Source organism: Nicotiana sylvestris, chromosome 11, assembly GCF_000393655.2.
Source record: "Nicotiana sylvestris chromosome 11, ASM39365v2, whole genome shotgun sequence".
Classification (NCBI taxonomy): Eukaryota; Viridiplantae; Streptophyta; class Magnoliopsida; order Solanales; family Solanaceae; genus Nicotiana; species Nicotiana sylvestris.
This window is the reverse complement of record NC_091067.1, coordinates 3,377,741-3,402,629: the sequence shown is the minus strand read 5'-3', so window position 1 is coordinate 3,402,629 and position 24,889 is coordinate 3,377,741. Positions and strand designations below refer to the sequence as shown.

At 35.9% G+C, this 24,889-nt stretch overlaps 2 protein-coding genes across 2 annotated transcripts; both read left to right on the top strand.

Annotated features, from left to right (window-relative positions):
- The first annotated feature begins 7,585 nt into the window (after window positions 1-7,585).
- LOC104240404 (defensin-like protein) lies at window positions 7,586-8,836 on the top strand. The gene is made up of 2 exons (XM_009795240.2): window positions 7,586-7,804; window positions 8,374-8,836. The coding sequence occupies exons 1-2, from the start codon at window positions 7,741-7,743 to the stop codon at window positions 8,625-8,627; spliced, it is 318 nt and encodes a 105-aa protein (XP_009793542.1). The 5' UTR covers window positions 7,586-7,740; the 3' UTR covers window positions 8,628-8,836.
- Window positions 8,837-18,400: 9,564 nt separating this feature from the next.
- LOC104240403 (defensin-like protein) lies at window positions 18,401-19,633 on the top strand. The gene is made up of 2 exons (XM_009795239.2): window positions 18,401-18,473; window positions 19,267-19,633. Exons 1-2 carry the CDS (start codon window positions 18,410-18,412, stop codon window positions 19,485-19,487), a joined length of 285 nt encoding a protein of 94 aa, XP_009793541.1. The 5' UTR covers window positions 18,401-18,409; the 3' UTR covers window positions 19,488-19,633.
- Window positions 19,634-24,889: the final 5,256 nt, after the last annotated feature.

Here is a 24,889-nt window from a genome sequence, read left to right as displayed (position 1 = left end):
ATCATTGCGAGGTGGGGTGCGCCTCGAGGCGTTCTCTTGTCTTTGATGTATGGCTGATATCTTGCTTTGTTTTGTTTTGGCTCCAGCTTTGGTATACTGAGCCCAAGGGGGCTCCCAACTGGTCGTCCTCGACCCTGATTTTCGATTGGTGCCAGTTGTGGATGTCCAACGAGGTCACAGCTGGATACTCGATCAAATTTTGCTTCAACTGTTTTGAAGCCATAGAGTTTCGTTCGTTCAGACCTTGAATGAAAGCCTGCACCGCCCAGTCGTCGGAGACTGGCGGTAGCTCCATTAGTTCCATTTGAAAACGAGATACAAATTCTCGCAGCATCTCGTTCTCCCTTTGCTTAATTTTGAAAACGCCAGATTTCCTCGTTGCTACTTTGATGGCACCGACATGTGCCTTTATGAAGGAGTCTGCTAGCATGGCGAATGAGTCTATGGAGTTAGGAGCTAAGTTGTGATACCACATCATGGCCCGCTTCGAGAGTGTTTCCCCGAACTATTTCAGTAATACGGATTCGATCTCGTCGTTCTTTATATCGTTTTCCTTTACTGCGCAAGTGTAGGCAGTAATGTGTTTATTGGGGTCTAAGGCCCCTTTGTACTTTGGGATCTCCGGCATTCTGAACTTCTATGGAATGGGTTTTAGGGCCGTTTTCTCAGGGAACGACCTTTGTATGAACTTCTTCGAATCCATACCTTTCAGGATCGGTGGCGCGCCCGGAATCTGGTCGACCCTGGAGTTGTAGGTCTCGACCTTTTTGTCGTTGGCTTCTATCATTTTCTCGCCTGATTTGATTCTTTTGGTGAGGTCCTCGAGTATTTTTACGATGACAGGGTCGGCTATCAACCCGTTATTGCTCGATCTCTCAGGTACCTGTTCGACCGGGGGAGCTGTCCCCGGTGCTACCGTGCCAGGAGTTTTCTGGTGACTTTGCAGCTGAGCAATAACTAGATGTTTTGCCTGCAACATTTCAAAAATAACATGAAGGCTAACCTCACGTTCTTCCCTAGTTGGGGTTTTCTATGCTTCTTGTTGATCCCCTTGGTGCACGATCCTGTCAGTGTTGGAGCTTATGCCGATGCGTTGGGCGTCGCGTGAGGCCGCGTCCACGGGGATTGGCTCCGGCGCATTCCCATGGTTTTGTGGCGGCACAACAATACCTAGAATAGCCACACCGTTCTCCCCATGGTCCTCAAGATTGTTGTTTTCATCTCCGTTTACCGAGTTAGACATTTTTACCTGAAATCGAAGATATTGGAAAAGAAAAAGCGTGAAAGATAACTTGCGTTATGTAGTAAAACCAGCAAGAAAACAATCACTATTATTTTTAGCCCCACGGTGGACGCCAAACTGTTTACCGTGAAAATGGTAATGACAATTAAATTTGTTGATGGGACTCTAAAAATACGTGATCTATTTTTTATGCTAGTTTGATAAGCAGTTGATGCTGGGTATGTGAGACTTAGAGACGAAATAAAGTTAGGGAGAAGGCTATAATCAAACCGCTACGTGAGCTATTCAGGGCCTCGAGCCTATCGATTTGTGGCCTCGAGGTTGATGCCAGGGCTCGGGCTCGAGCTGTCGTGGGTGATCGGGGTAGGGCTAACAGTTATGAAATAATCAGCGAAGGCTTTTTATGGCGAATGACGAACAAATATGAAGACAATAAATGAAAACAATAATATTAAGAGAGTATGCTAGAGGGCAAAAAGAATATTCATGTATTTTTCGTGTGGAGTAGCTGAAGCAACAAAGTCTACAAAGTGGGGAGGATCCCCTTTATATAGGAGGGAAATCCCTTCATAGTATAACAAGCATTAATTACAAGGGTATGGAGACGCGACAATTAGATGACACCCTGACTCGGGTCTTAGAGTAGCTCTCTAGGTTTCGTCAGTCCTAGCCACGTGCCATGGGAACTCCCCGTTTCCACTGTGGCCGTGGTTGACATTATCTCAACATCGAGTGTCGACAAACCTCGAGGGAGGAGTCCTGATCGTAGCCTTGTAGCCTCGGGACTTCGAGACGGTCTTCCGAGGTGCTTTGATAATGAGAGATTGGACCCTCCGATTTCACCGTATACATTTATATTATACGAAATTGAACAACTTTAACCTCTATTAAATTTTTGGCCTAAGTTTTGATGTTACTTGTGAAGAACCAAGTAGATTAAGTGATTCAGCATCATGGTGAAGAGATCAGTGTCGAAGCTAGGAATTTGTTGTATTCAAATTTGAAAGAAGTGAAAAAAATTTCCGACAAAGGGTGTCCAATATATGTTATATACCTCTAAAATATAATATTTTATCTATATACACAGTACAATTTTTTGACGAAGGGTGGTCTAACCATGTGGCTTCGCCATTGAAAGAGATGAATAACCAGTAGTTTAAGAAGATGGGTGCACCGTACATTATTATAAAGAGATAGATTCAATATTTATATTGGACGGGTTTAATCTTGACGTTTTTACAATGAATACATCACACACCGGGTTTAATTGTAGGAAAAGATAGAAAAAAACAACAAGACAAACATGGAATTTGAAACCTCGATTTTATACAGGTACACCAAATAATTTACGCCATATGACTCTTTGAGCATAGGACACTAAACAATCTATTTCAAGTTAGAATTAAATCGAAGGGCAACAACCTAGTGATTGTTGGGGAGAGTGATTGGAATTAATCTCTTAGATTACAAAGTTGTAATATGAGTACTGACTCTTTATTTTAGTGGAGTTTGAGTTAGTAAATGCTATTAGGTTAGGTCGTGATCTTTACACCTTCGAACCACAATTATATTTACGTAAACGTTTGTGCGTCGTTCTTTCCTTAATTCCGCGTTGCTTTTACTTGCAGTAACTAGGATAAATTTGAGAACCAATTACATCGTCTAGATTCTATAGGTTAAGCAAATTTTTAAAAAACTTTGGAAGAATTTTTAAGTGTTAACTATCCAGTTAACCCTCCTCTTGTGTCGTAGTGTGCCTAAAACAACATTTATCATTAGAATAAGTTTTATTTTTGCTACAACATTGGGATATTTTTAAACCATCACGATATTCAATAAAAGGATATTGATTTGTTTTTTTTCCTTATTCCTTCTGCTTCGAATTTTAAATTGTTCTTTGTGTTTTCTTCCTGAGTTACTGTTGGCAAATGATATTCCCCATAACATATCCCCTTCCCATCTTAAACTGATAGTGTCCTTTATTATTACTTGCTATATATGTATATGCTTTTACTGCACAGGTTTATTTGGTAGTCTTGTCCTAGCCTCGTCACTACTTCGCCAAGGTTAGACTAGGCACTTACCAGCACATGGGGTCGGTTGTGCTGATACTACACTCTGCACTGTGTGCAGATCCCGGAGCAGCAGCTTTTGGACCGTAGCTTGGTGGCTACCTTCAGTCCACACTGAGATCCAAGGTAGTCCTGCAGGCGTCCGCAGGCCCTAGCGTCTCCCTCTATCTTTTCTTCCTGTTTCACTTATGTAATCCAAAAACAATGTTGCATTTATTCTTCGGACCTTGTTTATAGAATTCTTAGACCGTCTGTGGAGTTGTGACACCAGTCTTGGGTAGTTTTTTATTAAGAAATTATGTTGGAATCATTTAAATGGTTTAATTGTTTCTTCCGCTTGTTTTAAATTTTCGTTGTTTGTTTATAAACTGTTGATTCACACTTGTTAAAGAATTAAAATGGGGAAAAATTAATTTGTTCAAATGGTCGGCTTGCCTAGCTTCCATTAGTAGGCGCCATCACGACTCCCGAGGGTGGGATATCTGGGTCATGACACCGATTCCCTAGACCCTTTGTGCACTGGGCTGCCCTTATATATACACACATGTATGTATGTATGTATCTTTAAGAACCTTGAATATATTCATGTTTTAATGGTTTCTTTCAATTCTAGCTATCTTTTCTTTTATTCTAACTTTGGTAAGTACTTGTCAATGATTGTAGAGGTGCAGGCTAGAGAATGCAAAGCAGAAAGCAATACATTCCCTGTAATATGCATTACCAAACCACCATGCAGAAAAGCTTGTATCAGTGAGAAATTTACTGATGGTCATTGTAGCAAACTCCTCAGAAGGTGCCTATGCACTAAGCCATGTGTGTTTGATGAGTAGATGATCAAAACAGGAGCTGAAACTTTGGTTGAGGAAGCAAAAACTTTGGCTGCAGCTTTGCTTGAAGAAGAGATAATGGATAACTAATTAGAGATTAGAAGAAATTAAGGATGCAGTGTCACACATAATAAAGTTTCTACCTTTCTTAAAAGTGTAGCTAATGCTGTGTTTTAATTGGCTTTTAGTAGCCTTTTGTTACACTTTAAATAAGTGTGGCACTTCAATCCTTTGTGCAATCTTGCACTAAGTTTATTTGTGTATTTGTAATGAAAATGACCTTCTATGGTATAAAAAAAGGTAAATTTTGACTAACGTATACTCTTATGATTAGGGTTATTTAATATTTTTCTTAAAAGTGTATAAAACGAAGAGATATAACATAAATACTAAAAAGAAAATACTATTTGATTATATTACTATTTAACCCGCAACTTTTTATTTTTTATACGAAAAAGGCCTAAAAATGCCACTCAACTTTCAGAAATGGTCTATCCATGTCATCCATTAAACAAATGCTCATTTCACGCCACTGCCGTTACGCATTTGGCTCATCCATGTCATTATTGACTAACGACTCAATTTTTATTTTTTTAATATTTATAACACCCACATTTCCACGTGTCCTGTTGTTATTGGTCTGAATTAACCCATGCCCCACTTAATTTTAACCTTGGTTAAGTCCACCTACTCAAACCCGACCCGGTTAATATATACCCAAATCAATAACCCAACCCAAACTCTTCATACCAAACCCCCTTCTCTCCGGTCGTCTTCCCCACTTAGTTCAAGGTGCTGGCAAAGATGTAATTCGAAGAAGAAAGAAAAGAAGTTTCCGCCGCCATTATCGTCCTTAAACCAAGATGGAAAGTCAAATTTCTTCATGCGTGCGGTGAGAAAAGATAGAAGGTTAGAGTTGACAGAGGTGAAAATTGGTCGGCTCGTAACTCTCCTTACTTCTGGCCAAGATGGAGGACTGAAATTACATCTCATTCGTGATGAAGATGAAGAAACATAAGAGGAAAATGAAGATTTCCCCCTGGACGATGAAGAAGAGGTGATTGAAGCAATTCAAGAAAATGATGAAGAAATACTTGAAGAAGAAGAAGAAGAAGACAAGGTTGCAAAGTGGAAGTTTTCGGTGACAAGCGGTGGCAGTGGAGATGGTGTTCGGATATGTTACGGTGGTCATCACCATCATCGTCATAACAACCACTGCCAAGATTTACATCTTGGGGAAGACGATTGGAGAGAAGGGGATTTGGTATGAAGAGTTTGGGTTGGGTGAATGATTCGGGTATGTTTTAATCGGGTGGGTTTGGGTAGATGGACCTAACCAAGGTTAAAATTAAGTGGGGCATGGGTTAACTCGGACCAATAACGACATGACACGTGAAAATGTGGGTGTTATAAATATTAAAATAAATATAAAAATTGAGTCGTTAGTCAATAATGGCATGGATGGGCCAAATGTGTAACGGTAGTGGCATGAAATGAGCATTTTTTAACGGATAGCATGGATAGACCATTTCTGAAAGTTGAGTGGCAGTTTTAAGCCTTTTCCGTTTTTTTATATTGCTAGAATTTCGAACTCATAAACTTCAAATTCTGACCCGAACTGTGCATTCTTATATTGTGAGAATGAGTTCTCAACTCATATGAAGTAAACTGTACTTGAAACTGCAGTATCTGATTCTGCCATTTGGACAATTTTGATATTCATGAAGAAGATAAAGGTTGATATTAAACCTCTTCCTTCACCTGTTGCGAGAGCAGTGGAGCTCAGTGTTATGTTCTGGTAAAACATCAAATTTATCTTTGTACTATATGAATTTGTACAACTTTAACTTCTATTAAATTTTTGGCATAAGTTTGGTGTGACTTGTGAAGAACCAAGTAGATTAAGTGATTCAGCTTCATGGTGAAGAGATCAGTGCCGAAGCTAGGAATTTTTTTAAGGATATTCAAATTTGAAAGAAGTGGAATTTTTTCCGACAAAGGGTGTTCAATATGTGTTATATACCTCTAAAATATAATATTTGATCTATATAAACAGTACACTTTTTCAACAAAGGGTGGTCAACTAACCACCCTTGTGACCATGTGGCTTCGCCATTGAAAGAGATGAGTAACCAGTAGTTTAAGAAGATGGGTGCACCGTGCATTATTATAAAGAGATAGATTCAGTATTTACATTGGATGGGTTTAATCTTGACGTTCTTACAACGAATATATTACCCACCGGGTTTAATTGTAGGAAAAGATAGAAAAAAACAACAAGACAAACATGGAATTTGAAAACTCGATTTTATAAAGGTACACCGAATAATTTGCACCATATGACTCTTTGAGCTTAGGATACCAAATAATCTATTTCAAGTTAGAGTTAAATCGAAGGGCAACAACCTAGTGATTGTTGGGGAAAGTGATTGGACTTAATCTCTTAGGTTACAAAGTTGTAATATGAGTAATGGCTCTTTATTTTAGCGGAGTTTGGGTTAAATGCTATTAGGTTAGGTCGTGATCTTTACACCTTTGAGTGACAATAGTATTTTCGTAAAAGTTTGTGCGTTGTTCTTTCCTTAATTCCGCGTTGTTATTACTTGCGCAGTAACTAGGACAAATTTGAGAACCAAATCCATCGTCTAGATACTATAGGTTAAGCAAATTTCTAAAAAACTTTGGAAGAATTTTTAAGTGTTAACTATCCAGTTAACCCTCCTCTTGTGTCGTAGTGTGCCTAAAACAACATTTATCATTAGAATAAGTTTTAATTTTGCTACAACATTGGGATATTTTTAAACCATCACGAATGGTAGTGCAATCGATATGATTCCTACACCCTTAGATAGAAGTCTCGATTTCAAGTCATGAGCATGTTATAAGAAGTACTTTTAACTATACACGGGTATTAGAGTTCTAGGTTAGAAGGTAGTTGATTCTTGTCTTAATTTGTACCTTTGTGAGACTAGGCTGACAGGTTTTTTGTCTAAGACAGATAGTGGCAACGTTGTGTCTTACTATTACGCTTTTTGCTTTTCAGTGCATGACCTATTTACTAGCTATAATTTTTGCTTTGCTTTGCATCTTTTTTCTGGATTTCATGTTGTTCCTATTTTTCCTATGATTTCTAAGGTGATACTAATATTATCTCCTTTTGTCTTTTTTATTTTCTTAAGCCGATGGTCTTCCGAAAACAACCTCTCTACTCCTTCAGGGTCGGGGTAAGGTCTACATACACACTACCCTCCCCAGACCCCACTAGTGAAAATTTTCTGGGTTATTATTATTGATGTTATTGTTTTTTACTATACACGGGCCGAATCAACACTAGTTGAGGTCCTAATATCGGACATTGGTTAAAGACAAAAAAGAAAAAGAAAAAAAATAAGAAATATGTATCTCCAAACTTCAAATTACCAACAATTCCAGTGCAATAATTATTTCATTTTATTTGTTTACTTTTTGCTTTAAATTTTATCTACTCTTAGTTCAGCGCCTATAAATACCTCTATTGAGTTACTGTTCTTTCACACCTCTGAATTGCAATCTTTCTTTTTATTAAAATTCCTATCATTTTTCATCATTCAAAGAGACTATGGCTCGCTCCTTGTGCTTCATGGCATTTGCTATCTTGGCAATGATGCTGTTTGTTGCCTATGGTTTGTCTCTATTTATTCCTCCAAAACCACATAAAATAATAAATATAATTTATAATATGATTCTATTTCTTGCTATCCAGTCACTTAATTACCCAACTCTGCTTTTAAGAAAATAAATATAAAAGCTATGACTGGTTTAGCTATCATAATGAACATCAAGTTACACTTCTTATGATTTGTCAAGTATATTTTCAAGTGTGGTTATCTTTTTGATGTATTTGTTGTTAAAATGACGAATTAATCTATAGTATACGTCTGGAAGGTTTGAAAAATCCTGAAAAAAATATGTTTGCATTAGTTCTTCCAAATAGTATAGGGACAATATATTTTTTAGGGTATGCTGTCGATCTACATTACACCCTTTGGGATGCGACTCGATTCCCTGGACCCTTTGTGCACTGGGCTGCCCTTATATATATACACATATGTATGTATGTATGTATGTATGTATGTATGTAGTATGTATGTATGTATGTAAGAACCTTGAATATATTCATGTTTTAATGGTTTCTTTCAATTCTATCTATTCTTTTGTTCTAACATTGGTAAGTACTTGTGAATGATTGTAGAGGTGCAAGCTAGAGAATGCAAAACAGAAAGCAATACATTCCCTGGAATATGCATTACCAAACCACCATGCAGAAAAGCTTGTATCAGTGAGAAATTTACTGATGGTCATTGTAGCAAACTCCTCAGACGGTGCCTATGCACTAAGCCATGTGTGTTTGATGAGAAGATGATAAAAACAGGAGCTGAAACTTTGGTTGAGGAAGCAAAAACTTTGGCTGCAGCTTTGCTTGAAGAAGAGATAATGGATAACTAATTAGAGATTAGAAGAAACTAAGGACACAGTGTCACACATAATAAAGTTGCTACCTTTCTTAAAAGTGTAGCTAATGTTGTGTTTTAATTGGCTTTTAGTAGCCTTTTGTTACACTTTAAATAAGTGTGGCACTTCAATCCTTTGTGCAATCTTGCACTAAGTTTATTCGTGTACTTTTAATGAAAATGACCTTCTATGGTCTTTGTTTATATTGTCCATTTTGCTAACTTTCACTTATGTTATTTTCTCCTTTATAATCTTTTATATAAGGGTGTCGAATTGGTGGATTGGACTGATTTTGGACATGTCAAAATGGGTAAAGTCAATAAATGAGCAAGTTGGCTGATTTTGAACGGGTATAAATGAGCGGGTCATACTTGGGCTGAGATGGCTGGCTCAAGATGGGCTAAAATTCGGGTCATAATCCAACTCGTCCAACCCTTACAAACTTTAATTATGTATAAAATATTTATTATCAAATAAGACTTTTTTCTTTTGTTATGGTCATATATGTCACGACCCAAAATCATAGCCTGTGATGGCGCCCAACGTTGCTGTTAGACAAGCCAACACTTAATTATTTATTTTATTATTTTTAAAATTATGAATCTTATTTAAATAGAGAGGTCAGTGCATTAAAATAAATCGTAGTTACGCACACTTTAATTAAAAATAATAAGTAAAAGTGTATCAATGTAAAATAATCCATAACAATTCTAGAACATCCCCAAAATCCGGTGTCACAAGTGCATGAACATCTACTAGAAGGTACAATAATAATACAACATCTGTATGGAATACAAATTAGACAGGAAAATGTAGATAATACTAATGGGGACTCTGTATGTTGCGGATCATAACATGAGATGCAGCTCACCGTAAAGTTCCCGCAATAGCCGCGCCTTTGCGCCCAAAAGATCACTGGAAATATATACATGCACAATAAGTGCAGAAGTGTAGCATGAGTACGTAAATCAACGCGTACCCAGTAAGTATATAGCCTAACCCCCGGAGAAGTAGTAAAGAGAGGTCGACATCGGCACTTACTAGTGGTCCAATAAATCAAGTACGGTAGAAAGTAAACAAGTATGAGGCATGGTAAAAAAATAATGTAAGCAAATATAGGTACACGGTACGATCATCCTCTAAACGATGAACACTAGCTCTCAATTATCGGATACCTCCTCAACCAGAGTATATATATAAAATTATCCCCACCAGATAGGTCGTCACAACTCAAATCAGAAAAACTCACGGAGGTGGCTTCTTGTCAAATATTACTCACTATTCTGCCGAGGTGAACAACCCGATTCTAAATGAGTATTTCATGAAGTTGTTGAGGCGAACGACTCGATCTCATATGAGTGTTTTATAAAAATGACAAGGAGAACAGCTCTATCCCATAAGAATATGATACAGCCCAGGCGAACAAGCCGATCTCATAAGAGTGTGTCACAATATTCTGTCGAGGCGAACGACCTGATCCTATTAGAATAATAAGCTTTAACGGGTTCTTGGACCCACTCACGAATATACATGTGATTTATGAAATTTAAAGAAGCTTTTCGATGAAAACGCATAACGCGAGAAAAATTCATAAGAGAAGCACAATTATTCCGTGGTTAATCAAGTAGCTAGCTCGTCAAATCTCTTACAATAGCGACTCCATTATTCTAAGGAAGCCTAGTCTCAGATCGTAATGCGAAATCAAGTAACTAAGCAAGCAAGAATAACTCAACTAATACAAATAAAGCATGGCGTGAATCCTAGTCTACCCAGACATAATCAGGAATTCTAGCATGCGCACGGATACTCGTCACCTCATACGTGCGCAACTCCCACAACATGTAGCATATAATAAGAGTAACACCTACAGGGTAATCCGCCCTCACAAGGTTAGACATGAGACTTAGCTCGCTCTAAAATTTCATAACCGGCTCAATGCCTCTAACTTCTCGACTCAAAGATAAACAATCTGAAACTAGTCAAACAACATGCAAATCAATCAAAATATACTCCAACGCTTACAATTTAACAATTTATAATGATTCCTAACTCCGCTCGAAAAGTCAACAAAGTCAACCCTCGGGCCCACGTATTTGGATTCCGAAAATTTTCGAAGTAAAAATTACCAATAATACTACCAACTCAAATATATAATTTATTCCTAATTCCATATCAATTTCGTGATCAAAATCTAAAAATACTATTTCTAGGTTTTCTTCCAAAAATTCCATAATTTCTATCAAATTTCCATGTTAAAATCCATATATAACCCATGTATTTTATTTAAAACAAGCAGGATATAACTTATCTTATGATATATGGCAAAAACGATATTCAAGAATCACCCCATTTCGCCCCACATGTGCTCTAAGAACTTAAAAGTGATGAAATGAGCTCAAAATCCCGAAATTAAATATTTAATACACCTGCCAGGCCTCCTTCTTCGCGATCGCCGTCATTATCCATGTGATCACGATTAACAAAAGTTACAACATCGTTTTCCTTCATCACGATGGCGGCCAAAACCTCGCGATCGCAATGTACAAATTTTGTTTCCTCTTCACAGGCACCCTTCAGTATAATAGGCATACCTTTCTGTAAAATATTTCAAATGACAAACGGATCAATTTTCTAAAAACTAGATTCAAAAGTCTACAATTTTCATTTTTGAATCATCTCCAAATTCCTTATAGATTGCAAGTTATATGCTCCCGAAGTCAAATCACTGACAGTAGAAAATCCTTCTACACCATCGCGAATTTCCTTCTGCGATCGCGATTCACAAGGCCAGGAACAACACTTTGCTCTTCGCGATCGCGGCCCTTTCTTTGCGATAAAGGATGCACCAGATTATCTATACCAAAGTTTCCGATATATTGCGACACAATATATTGAAAATAGAAAATTATTCTAGACAAGAGGGGTTGCTCTGATGGTAAGCAACCCCCACTTCCAACCGAGAGGTTGTGAGTTCGAGTCTCCCCAAGAGCAAGGTGGGAAGTTCTTGGAGGGAAGGATGTTGGGGGTCTATTTGGAAACAGTCTCTCTACCCTAGGGTAGGGGTAAGGTTTGCGTACACACTACCCTCCCCAGACCCCACTAAGTGGGATTATACTGGGTTGTTGTTGTAGAAAATTATTTTATTTTCTTTATAAAAATATCCGGAAGGAGAGTCCAGAGTACCGGCACGAAGATAATGTTCTATGAAGAAGGAAGAAGCAAAAAAAAAAAAAAACTGTTAGAGATGAAAAACAAATAATAAAAGGTGATTTTTTTATTTTAACTAATTGTAGATAAAAAAAGTCGAGAATATGTGATCATGTCTTAACTTCAGATAAAAATATCAGAAAATTCAGGCAAAAGTGTCGGAAGTTTGCATTAGCAAGCCAAACTTCATGCAAAAATGTTGAATGATTGTCCTTGACAAGGCAAACTTCAAGCTTTAATATTTGCTTGGCCAAATTTTGCGATTTTTAATTACGCATGTCTAAAGTTGGTCGAAGTGACTAAACTTGCAAAGTACACTGTGGCTATGACTTAAATGGTGATCCCAAATTCGACTATCTCACTTGCCTCTTTGCTTTTAGTAGTCTGTATTGAAGACTAATAATATCACTTTTAATATTTATAATAATTTAATTTTAATATTTCACATAATATGTTTAAGTTTACAAGATTTAAAGGTCATATATATATAGTTTAAGAACATAAGATCCACACACTCTCAGATTTTTTTTAAATGTCAAGTTCAGTCAAATTAAAGCCCCGTTTGTGCATAAGTTTTTTTTCTTTTCAAAATTATTTTTCAAAAATATCTTTGTCCATAAAATTTTATAAGTTTTTGAAAATTTTCGAAAATGAGTTAATCACTTTTTCAAAATTTTCAGAAAACTTTCTCCCCGCTCACAAAACTGCAATATTTTGTCAAATATAATTTCAAATTTCAATTACTATTTTTTCTACTTAATCCAAATATTACCTTTTTTTTCAAAAAATTACAATTGTTATGTCCAAACACCTACTAAGACACTTAAAATGAAAGAGTAAAACTTTCATCCAAAGAAAAAAAAAAGAAAAAAAAAGTTATGTAGTACTACTAGACCGTTGTGACAGACCACAATTTATCACCATAGTACTATAGTAGGTGTGACATATGTTTGGTCCTACATGTAATGTTTTTTTCCACTTAATTTTATAAAAACGTGTGTATTGGCAAATTATTAAGTCCTGTACGAAGTACAAACTACTTATTCAAGTATTACCAGCATGTGATTCTGACATTGTGGAACACATAAGTTTGGATCCAGTTTTCCGTGGATTCACGAGTGTAAGATTGGAACCCAAAAATTTATAAGATAAAAAAGAGTTTCATACAACTAATGTCAATTATATGAAATACAAAATAAAACTTCTCGTTTGTCTGTTAAGGACCATTTGGATATTCATGAAAAAAGTAGAGCTGATATTAAACTTCTTTCTTATACGAGCGTAGTTACGACGTGACGTGAGGATTTTTACTATGGAAATTTAAAATATAAAAAAATTAATAAAATTAAAAAATTTATCATCTACTATATAATGAATAAGTATTTTAACGATAAACAACATATAAATTTTGGAAGGGGAGTCTTGGAAAACAATGAAGTTATCTCCATGTGACTTATACATTACATATTTGAGGACTTACAACAGTCACTAATGCTTCCATTAGGGTAGACTTTCTATAACATACTCCTAGGAATGCGGTTCTTTCTCGGACCCTATATAAATGTGTAATATTTTGTACACTAGATTGTCTTTATATAGTTGTAACGATCCAAGTTCGCCCTCCGTGAACTGTCTTGACGGAACCTAGTCTCTACGACTAGGTAAACCTAAAAATTTCGGAAAAGAAACAAAATACGAAAAAACTAATAAAAACTGGAGATAAGCAAATATAGAAGCATTTAAGATGCCGCTCGGCATATACTAATACAAGATCACAAAACTGAACAACATTTCCCAAAACCCGGAATCTCATGAAATCACAAGCTGTTGAATAACTATAAGTGTCTAACTCCAGAATGTCTAAACAAAAGTAAATATTGAAGGGCTAATACTATAAGAGAGAATGGAAAGGGACTCCTCAGTCTGCGGACGCGGCAGATATACCTCGAAGTCTCTGGAGAATCGCCTCGCCTCAAGGGTAGTAGGGCTGAGTCGAAGTACCTCGATCTGCACATGAAAAACATGCGCAGAAAGGGCATGAGTACACCACAACGGTACCCAGTAAGTGCCAAGCCTTACCTCGGTCGAGTAATGACAAGGAAGGTTAGGGCTCTACCGGTCATATACAATAATATATAAGGAAAAGAAGCAGTAGAGAAGTAACAAAAGGTAATACGAGTAGCAACAACTATAACAGAGGCAAATAATCACAGAAGGGTACAACTCAACACATAGATAACAACCGGGAACTCCCAAGATACCATCCTGTAGTCCCCAAATGTAAATATCTAGTGGATCTCTCGGGTGTTGTCCCTTAGTCCAACTCATAGGCGCGGGGATCTACCGGAATCCCGATCTGTATTCCCAAATGTAAATACCCAGTACTGGGGGAATCTACCGGGTGCAGTCCCGTAGTTCCAATATAAATGTGCAGAGGGATCTACCGGAATACAAATCCGTAGTCCCAAAATAAAAAGGCAGGGGGATCTCTCGGGATACCGTCCTGTAGTCCTAAAGTAAACACACAGCAGCAACACGAAGAATACTCAATTCAAATTTCATACCAAGGTAAAACAGGTATTTCTAACCTAGCATGCTGCACATAATCCAAATAAGGCAGTTTGAGCAAGTAAGCAATTAAGTAATTAGACATGCTTCCCTAAGCTAACAGTAGGCTTAAATTGCAAGCAGTATAAACAGGAAAGGAAACACAGTTATAGATACTTAATGAAAACAAGATTTTCAACAATTAGCACAAGTACGCACTCGTCACCTCACATACAAGGCATCTCAAATATCAACAATACCAAATCCTAAGGGGAGTTCCCCCACACAAGGTTAGGCAAGCCACTTATCTCGAACCGACTCAAAATCAACCCAAAATCACGCTCTTACCATGAGTACTAGACTCCAAATGACCCAAATATATTCAAATCTATTGAATAATGTAAATATAACTTCAAGTAACTGGTTTCACTAATTAATTCTAAGCTAATATGCGAAATTAGAAAAAATGACCAAAACTCCCCCGACCCACATCTCAAAATCGGGTAAAATTTACAAATTCAGAATCCTCATACTCCCACGAGTTCATTTATACTAAAATTGTTCCAATCCGACATCAAAATCTAGATCAAAACCCCAAAATTAGGCCTAAGAACATTTCTCCAATTTTCCTCAATTTTTCATCTCAAATTCGAAATTAAATGACAAAACTAAGATTAGATTATAGGAATAAAACTAGAAAGGGATTAGGAATCGTTACCCACTGATTTCCTCTTCAAAATCCTCCCAAAATCGCCCTCACCCGAGCTCCAAATCGATTTTCTAACTTTTGATTTCAAGCCCTCGTAATATCTTATTTCTGCCCAGCAAATCCGCTTCTGCGGCCAAGGGATCGCACCTACGGTCCCACTTCTGCGGAACAAAAGACGCATCTGCGACAATCCTTTAAACAACAACTTCCGCACCTGCGATCTTCTTTGCGCAGATGAGGTGCCACTTCTGCGGTGCCTGGGCCGCATCTGCGACCAATCCTAAAATTCCTCAGACCGCACCTGCTGTCCTCCAAGCGCATTTTGTGATGCCGCACCTGCGGTCTCACGAAGGTGCGGTTATGACAGGTTCTACCAAACTCCAAATTTTTCTAAGTCCAATTCAACTTCTGTTAAGCACCGGAAACTCACCCGAGGCCCCCGGGACCTCAACCAAACATGCTAACCAATCCTAAAACATCATATGAACTTACTCCAACCCTCGAATCACATCAAACAACGCTAAAACCACAATTCACTTTCCAATCCAAGCCTAAAGATTTTCAAAACTTTCAAATTCTGCTTTCGATCAAAAAGTCTACCAAACCTCGTCCAAATGACCTGAAATTTTGCACACACGTCCCAAATTATACAACGAACCTACTCCAACTTCTGGAATTCCATTCCGACCCTGATATCAAAATCTCACTATCGAACCGGAAACTTCAAGAATTCAACTTTCGGAGTTTCAAGCCTAAATAAGCTACAGATCTCCAAAACACAATCCGAACACACCCCTAAGCCCGAAATCACCCAACGGAGCGAACGAAACCAACGAAATTCCATTCCGAGGCCGTCTTCATACTGTTCCGGCTACGGTCCAAATTTCAAAACTTAAACTCTCATTTAGGGACTAAGTGTCCCAAAACTCTCCAAAACTCCAAATAAATCCTCCCGGCAACTCACAATAGCAGAAACAAATATGGGGAATGCAGTTAATAGGGGATCGGGGCGTTAATTCTTAAAATGACTGGTCGGATCGTTGCAATAGTATAATTTTCTGACGAATGAAATTTATCCATATGTCCTTACCCCTCCTAATTCAGCCCATGCACGAGAGTAATGGAGCGACTTGATATTAAATTGAATTCCCTCATAAACATAAACTAAAGTTAAGATTAAATTTTTAATCATATATAAGTTGTACTTAAATTTTCAGAAAATAGAATACAAATCATTAGTTAACTTAGTTTATGTTAGTTTATCCATTTGAGTTGAGCCTAACTTCATCTAGTTTATTCATTTGGGGTGAGCATAACCCAATAACGACTTTGATCCAAACTCTGTATGATCTTAAGAAATTCATTAAATACATACATATTCAGGGACAAATGTAGTTTGTTACTAACAGATTCAATTGAACCCTTAACTTTCGAAGCGAAGTAAAAGTTTATATGTAAAAATTCGTTAAAATTGCAAACAAAGTAGATATGAACCTATAACTTTAAAAATATAATGCGTTTAATGCTAAAATTCTTAAAAGCTGAACCCATAAAATTTAAATCATGGATCCGCCTCTGTACATATTAATTTAGAACCCAACAACTTAAAATGACTAAAATTCCGAACTAATAAACTTCAAATCTTGACCCGACTCTGCATTCTCACATTGTGAAAATGAGTTGACAACTCCTATGAAGTAAAGTACTGTACTTCAAACTGCAGCATGTGATTCTGCACCTGGTTCTTCTTTCATGTGTCGCGAGAGTAGTGGTAAAATTTGAATGCCACAATTTTTATCTGTTATGTTCTGGTAAAACATCAAATTTGTTTTTGTATTATACGAAATTGAACAACTTTAACTTCTATTAAATTTTTGGCCTAAGTTTTGGTGTGACTTGTGAAATTGAGTGCACCGTACACTATTATGAAGCGATGAATTCAATATTTATAGTGGACGAGTTTAATCTTTAAGTTCTTAAAAAGAATATATAACACCACGATTTCAATTATACAAAAAGATAGGAAACAACAACAACAAGACAATCGTGGAATTTAAAACCTCGATTTCTTGAGCATTTAAAACAAAATATTATTAATGATCTGGAAATGGGGAGACATGAATTCACGTGAACCCAGAAGTTACACACTTCCATTGATTCTTTAGAGGACACATAATTATTCAGGAGAATATGAACAAACTAAGGAACATGCAGAGTAAATTCAGTGGTGTTTGAATTAAATGTTATTAGACGATTAGGTCGTGATTTTTACACCTTTGAACTAGAGTTATATTGCAAGTAAAATTTGTTCGTGCTTCTTTACTTTATTAATTCCGTGTTGTTATTACTTGCAGTAATTTGGACAAATTTGAGAACCAATTCCATCGTCAAGATTCTATAGGCCAAGCAAATTTTTGAAAAATTTTGGATTTTTTTTTTAAAGTGTTAACTACCCTTGTGTCGTAGTGGTGCCTAAAACAACATTTATCATTAGAAAAAGTTTTATTTTTGCCATTGATTCCTTATAAAGCTCCAACCTTGGGATACCTTTAAACCATCAAGAATTGTAGTGAAATTAATATGATTCCTTTACCCTTAGATATAAGTTTTGGTTTCAAGTCATGAGTATATTATAAAGAGTACTTTTACCCGTACACGGGCTAAATCAACACTAACTGAGGTCCTAATTCGGAACCGGTGACAGACAAAAAAAAAAAAGAAAAAAAAAGAAAAATTATTATTATTATTATTATTATTATTATTATTATTATTATTATTATTATTATTATTATTATTATTATTATTATTATTATTATTATTATTATTATTATTATTATTATTATTATTATTATTATTATTATTATTATTATTATTATTATTATTATTATTATTATTATTATTATTATTATTATTATTATTATTATTATTATTATTATTATTATTATTATTATTATTATTATTATTATTATTATTATTATTATTATTATTATTATTATTATTATTATTATTATTATTATTATTATTATTATTATTATTATTATTATTATTATTATTATTATTATTATTATTATTATTATTATTATTATTATTATTATTATTATTATTATTATTATTATTATTATTATTATTATTATTATTATTATTATTATTATTATTATTATTATTATTATTATTATTATTATTATTATTATTATTATTATTATTATTATTATTATTATTATTATTATTATTATTATTATTATTATTATTATTATTATTATTATTATTATTATTATTATTATTATTATTATTATTATTATTATTATTAGAGACTATGGCTCGCTCCTTGTGTTTCATGGCATTTGCAGTCTTGGCAATGATGCTCTTTGTTGCCTATGGTTTGTCTCCATTTATTCCTCTAAAATCCCATAAAAATAATAAAAGATGATTTATAGTATAATTCTATTTTTTGCTATTCAAGTAATTTCTTTTACCGCGTAAATTTTCAAGTGTAGTCATCTTTTTGATGTATTTGTTGTTAGAGTGACTAATTATTCTGTACTAATTATTCAATTATGGTCATAAATTATTATAATGAACATGAAGTTACACTTCTGCCGTGTTGTATAGGAACAATCTATTTTCTTGAGAAAAAGAGGCATCCCGGTGCACAAAGTGTGTCGCATTCACTCTGGTCCGAGGAAGGGTCGTACTCAGGGGCGGATTTAGGGGGGCGGAAGGAGGTTACCGAACCCCCTTCGCCGGAAAATTATACTGTAAATATAAGGCAAAATCCGATTTTTACCTCTATATTTTATACTTTGAATCTCCTTAACAGAGCCTAAAAGCATAGCTTAGTGGTCAAAGAGGTTCAAAATGTTTGTAAGGTTGTGGTTTAATTTCCACTCGCCACAATCTTTTTTTTTTTAAAAACTTTTTCTTTTTTGAACCTCCACAGCGAAATCCTACCTCCGCCACCGGCCGCATCCCAAGGGATATGATGTAGACAATCCACTCTAATACAAGCATTAGTGACTATTTTCACTGCTTTCACGCTCGAACCCGTTGCTCCAAGGCTTCTCTTCAACATATTTCTTTGAGAACCGTGAATTTATTCATGTTTAAAGGCTTTCTTTCAATTCCATCTTTTCTTTTGTTCTAACATTTATTAGTAAATATGAATGATTGTAGAGGTGCAAGCTAGAGAATGCAAAGCAGAAAGCGTCACCTTCTCTGGATTATGCATTACCAAAACACCATGCATAGAAGCTTGTATCTGTGAGGGATTTACAAATGGTCGTTGTAGCACAATCCTCAGAAGGTGCCTATGCACTAAGCCATGTGTGTTTGATGAGAAGATGATCAAAACAGGAGCTGAAACTTTGCTTGAAGAAGAGATAATGGATAACTAATTAGAAATTAGAAGAAATTAAGGATGCAGTGTCACACATAATAGCCTTTTGTTACACTTTAAATAAGTGTGGCACTTCAATCCTTTTTGGATCTTGTACCAAGTTAATTTATGTATGTTTTAATGAAAAATGATCTTCTATGGTCATTGCAATCCCATTATATTCCAAGCACACAACTTCATTATTTTCTTGCTCCTTATTGAGAGGCGATAAAAATTAGAAGAATTAAACTAAATATAGTCGCTCACACGAAAATATGGGAATCAGGTGAAATTCCTGTTTTATGGCCCTAAAATAAAAAAACGAGGAACGGTCATGACAAAACGATGGCTATTGTTCATTAGGTCATTTTTGAAGGGCCAATAAAATTTTAAGCGATCTGGATCCGGTCGCCCAGATGCATGCAGATGGCGGCATACGAAAATCTGAAAATCAGATGGAATTCCAGTTTTATGGCCCTAAAACGCAAAAAAGAAGAACAAATGGAGAAGCGATGACTATTGTTCCTTAGGTCGTTTTTGATGGTACGACAAAATTTTAGGCGATTTAGGTCTGGTCGCTCGGACCCATGCAGAAGTCGTGGGCTATAGCACATAAAAATTGGGGAATCGGGGGGGGGATTCAAATTTTATGGCCCTAAAATACCAAAAACGAGGAACGACTATAGTGAGGCGACGATTTTTTTCCTTAGGTCATTTTTGATGGTCCGACAAAATTTTAGGTGATTTGGGTCTGGTCTCCCGGGCCCATGCAGAAGTCGTGGGTTATAGCACACAAAAATTTAGGAATCGGGAGGGGGGGGTTTCTAGTTTTACGGCCCTAAAATGCTAAAAAACGAGGAACAACTATTGCGAAGCGATGACTATTATTCCTTAGATTGTTTATGATGGTCCGAAAAAATTTAGGCGATTCGGGCCCGACCTTCCGGATGCATGTAGATAGTGTACACATGAAAATTAAGGAATCATGCAAAATTTAAATTTTATGGCCCTAAAACGCCAAAAAACGAGGAACGGTTCCCATTTGTTCCTTAGGCCCTAAAACGCCCTAAAACGATGACTATTGTTCCTTAGGTCGTTTTTGATGGTACGACAAAATTTTAGGCGATTTAGGTCTGGTCGCTCGGACCCATGCAGAAGTCGTGGGCTATAGCACATAAAAATTGGGGAATCGGGGGGGGGGGGATTCAAATTTTATGGCCCTAAAATACCAAAAACGAGGAACGACTATAGTGAGGCGACGATTTTTTTCCTTAGGTCATTTTTGATGGTCCGACAAAATTTTAGGTGATTTGGGTCTGGTCTCCCGGGCCCATGCAGAATTCGTGGGTTATAGCACACAAAAATTTAGGAATCGGGAGGGGGGGGTTTCTAGTTTTACGGCCCTAAAATGCTAAAAAACGAGGAACAACTATTGCGAAGCGATGACTATTATTCCTTAGATTGTTTATGATGGTCCGAAAAAATTTAGGCGATTCGGGCCCGACCTTCCGGATGCATGTAGATAGTGTACACATGAAAATTAAGGAATCATGCAAAATTTAAATTTTATGGCCCTAAAACGCCAAAAACGAGGAACGGTCATGGCATAGTGATGACTACTGTTTCTTAGGTCGTTTGTGATGGTCCGAAAAAATTTTAGGTGATTCCGGTCTGGTCGTCCGGATGCATGCAGGTAGCGTGTGCTATAGCATACGAAAATCTAGAAATTAGGCGAAGTTATATTTTTATAGCCCAAAAACACTAAAAACGAGGAACGGTCATGGCGAAACGATGACTATTGTTGCTTAGATTGTTTTTGATAGTTCGGAAAATTTTATGCGATTCGGGTCTGGTCGCACGGATGCATGCAGATGGCAAGGGCTACAACACACGAAAATCTGGGAATCGGGCGAAATTTAAGTTTTTTAGTACTAAAATGCCAAAAAATGAGGAACAATCATGGCGAAACGATGACTATTATTCCTTAGGTAGTTTTTGATAGTCCAACAATATTTTAGGCGATTCAGTAAGTTTGTCGTGTCCATAAAAAAGGCGTTGGCTATAGCACACGAAAATCTGGAAATTCGGAGGAATTCAAGTTTTATGGCTCTAAAACGCCACAAAATAAGGAATGATCATGGTGAGGCGATGACTATTATTCCTTAGGTCGTTTGTAATGGTGCGACAAAATTTTAGACGATCCGGGTCCGGTCGCCCGGGCCCATGCAGAAGGCGTGGGCTATAGCATACGAAAACCTAGCAATCAGGTAGAATTTCAATTTTATGACCCTAAAAAGCCAAAAAAGTGGAATGGTCATGGCGAGGCGGTGACTATTGTTCCTTAGGTCATTTTTGATGGTCCGGCAATGTGAATATGTGATTTTTGCCCTACTAAAAATATTCCTACAAAGATAAAGAAATAGATTTTTTCCAAATTGTTTTCAATTTTATAGGATTTTTGTAGGATTTTATTAATTGTTTGCATTTTTGTGCACACTTAATTTTGTTAAAATCATGAAAAATGCCCCAAAAATGTCAAAAATATCATGCATTGCATATTAGATTTTGTGTTCATATTTTAGGATTAATTGGTTAATTAATTAGTTTATTAAAATGAAAATCACAAAATATCATTCATTTTACATTTTTAGCTTTTAATGCTAGATTAGTAATTTTCCGTTCATTAATTTAGGTTTAACTAATTTTGTAATTATTATAAATAGATAATTAGTTTGATTTTATAGGTTAGACTAATTTAGAATTTAATTTATGGCTTAATTAATTTAATTAGAGTTTTAAAATTAAAGAAAAAATAGAAAAAGAAAGAGAAAGCAATAAAAGAAAAAGGGAATGGTTGGTCTCTCAAAATTGGGCCACCCAGAGATCAAATCTGGTGGTCCCCAGTTCCCTTTTACCCTGTCCAAACCCCCAAACCCAAATACCAATTTCACCGGTCCAAGCAACTTACCCCAAAACGACCCCGTTTCGCCCCAAACTATCCTAGCCGTTTATCCATATGAATCCAATGGCTGGGAATTGATCTTCATTTTTACATATAACTGTCCGAACCAAAGTCCCCCTAGACCCCTTTCATTTCCGTCTCTCACTCCCAAATAACAAACCGTAGTCGCCCTAAATCCCTTCACCGCCTCCGGTATGGTCCACCGATCGAAAATTGCCTCACGACGGCGGACCACCTCCAAACTCCACCAAATTAATACCCCATAACCGTCTTTACCTACTCTTTCCAAATATCACCACAATTCCCTTCGAATCAGTCCCCAACCTCTCGAATCTTAGATCTTAGACCCCAGAAACCCTAACTTTCATTTTTCAATTCTTGGTCAGTATTGGGTCATATGAACCCATGATGTCCATTAGTCGACTGTTCTTGTTAAGAACAGTCGATTGATGGTTTTCTAAATTCCTATTTTACCCTTTTAATCGGTCGAGTTCCAACTAGTCGATTCCAAACGAGCCTTAGGTAATTTCCTTTCCCGTTTTTATTATTTTTTATTTTTTACCTTCTGCTTTCTTGTACAATTTCTTGTTTAGCAGCATGTTTTAGGTAGTTGCAACGTTATGTTTGTTTGCATCTATTTATTAGGGTAATTAAAGCATGGTAGAATTTCATCATTTGAAGTTTAATTTCAATTTGCATAAGTTTAGGTTAATTAAGTTTAATCAGTTTTAGGGTTTTGATAAAATTGACTATTATGTTTTTCTTTTGTCTCTTATAGTTGTTTGTTTGATATTCAATGTTTAGTTTGAAGTTGATTAGAATAGTTTTAGGAGTAATTAAATAATTTACTTGGCGGATCTCTTATTAATTATTAAGAAAACCCTAGCCTTAGTTGATTAATCTATTCAATTGCTTACTAAGTAGGTTGATTTCTAGGTTTCTTTGCATTAGTATTCTGTTTTTGTTTAGTTATTGTTTGATTACAAGTTTAAATTCAGTGTTTGTTTAGGGATAGTTAGGTAAACTTGTCAATTAAGTTTAAATGGTTAGAATTGAAACCTAGATACCTTAGACTTTAGGTTAATTTCAGAAATGACGGGTAATACCCCAAGGCTGTAAGTTGATACAATTGAAACAAATTAAGGAAACTTAATAAGGAATCACTTAGCTGGCTCTAGAAGGTCCTAAAGGGATTTCTGGAATCAAAATAGGATCAGAATATAGGTTGAAACTGAAATAATTAGTAATTGAAGGGGTAAAACTGAATTTTACATAAGTTAAAAATTAGAAGGTTCTAGCATTTGTAAAACTGTCCCCCATTTCCAGCATGAAAAAGGCTGGAATTGGGCTGAAAAAAGGACAGACAATTGTCCAAATATGTTGTACTATCTGACACTTAGAGAATTTAGGGTAGAATATGCCATTCTAATGCTATTTTGGCATACCCTATAAAATGAAATTATTCTTTCATATTGGACAGACATTCATCAGCATATCTGCACCTAAAATTTTCAGAATACAAAGAAAAATCCCTAAAACTTTTCTGGCCTAAAACTTTAGTTTTCTAGTTAGATTTCTAGGTTAGTTTTCTGGTACTCTGATTTTCTGGAAATTTTGAGTGCAGGTTCTTGGTTTTCTGGGCTGTTTTTCTACTGTTGCTATTTGTTCTTGGTTGCTGTTCCATCCCTAAAATTTCGGATAGCAGTCTCACTTGTTCTTCTGTTGATTTTTATGTGTCAAGGTACTGATTTCAGCTCTCTTTATGTACTACATTGTTTGAATGATTATAAGATCAAAACTTGCAAAATTGTGTGTGATGAATGAATGTTCTTTCATGTAGTGGTTGATTAACTTGTTATAGATCTAGATAATTTTTTGCTGTGGGAGTTTATGTGTGAAAAATAATTAGCATGAGCACTTGTTTGGTTTGCTGATACTTGTAATCCCTTCTTAAAAATGGTCAAGTCTGAATTTTATTTTAGTTAAAATTTCATACTGATTATGAAACTTTGATTACTAAAGCTGTTTTCATTCTTCTTCTGCTCACAATGATAATAGCATAATGTTTTGTTTGAGGTTATGTGGCCTATGGGCTATAACTTGTAGATTTAGCCACTAGTTGGCCAAATCAGCATATGTTAAAGCCCAAAAAAAACTGGATTTGTTTGTTGCTATTGTATTGAAGTTAAGACCCTCATATTGGTAAACTAAGCTTGATGGATCAACTATATCCAAAGGGAGTGGGTGTTCATTAGGCTGTCAGTTTTCCCCAAATATTGTAATAGAATTAGTTGGTGTATTCTTCTCATAGAATTCTAATGTAATAGATCAGTTATCGATATAGTAGTTTATGTATTAATGAATCATAGTGTAAGTTTCTGATTTGTGAAAGCTTTAGTTTACCTAATGCACTGTAACCAATTAAGCTTTGAATTTACATATTGTGATTAAACCACTAC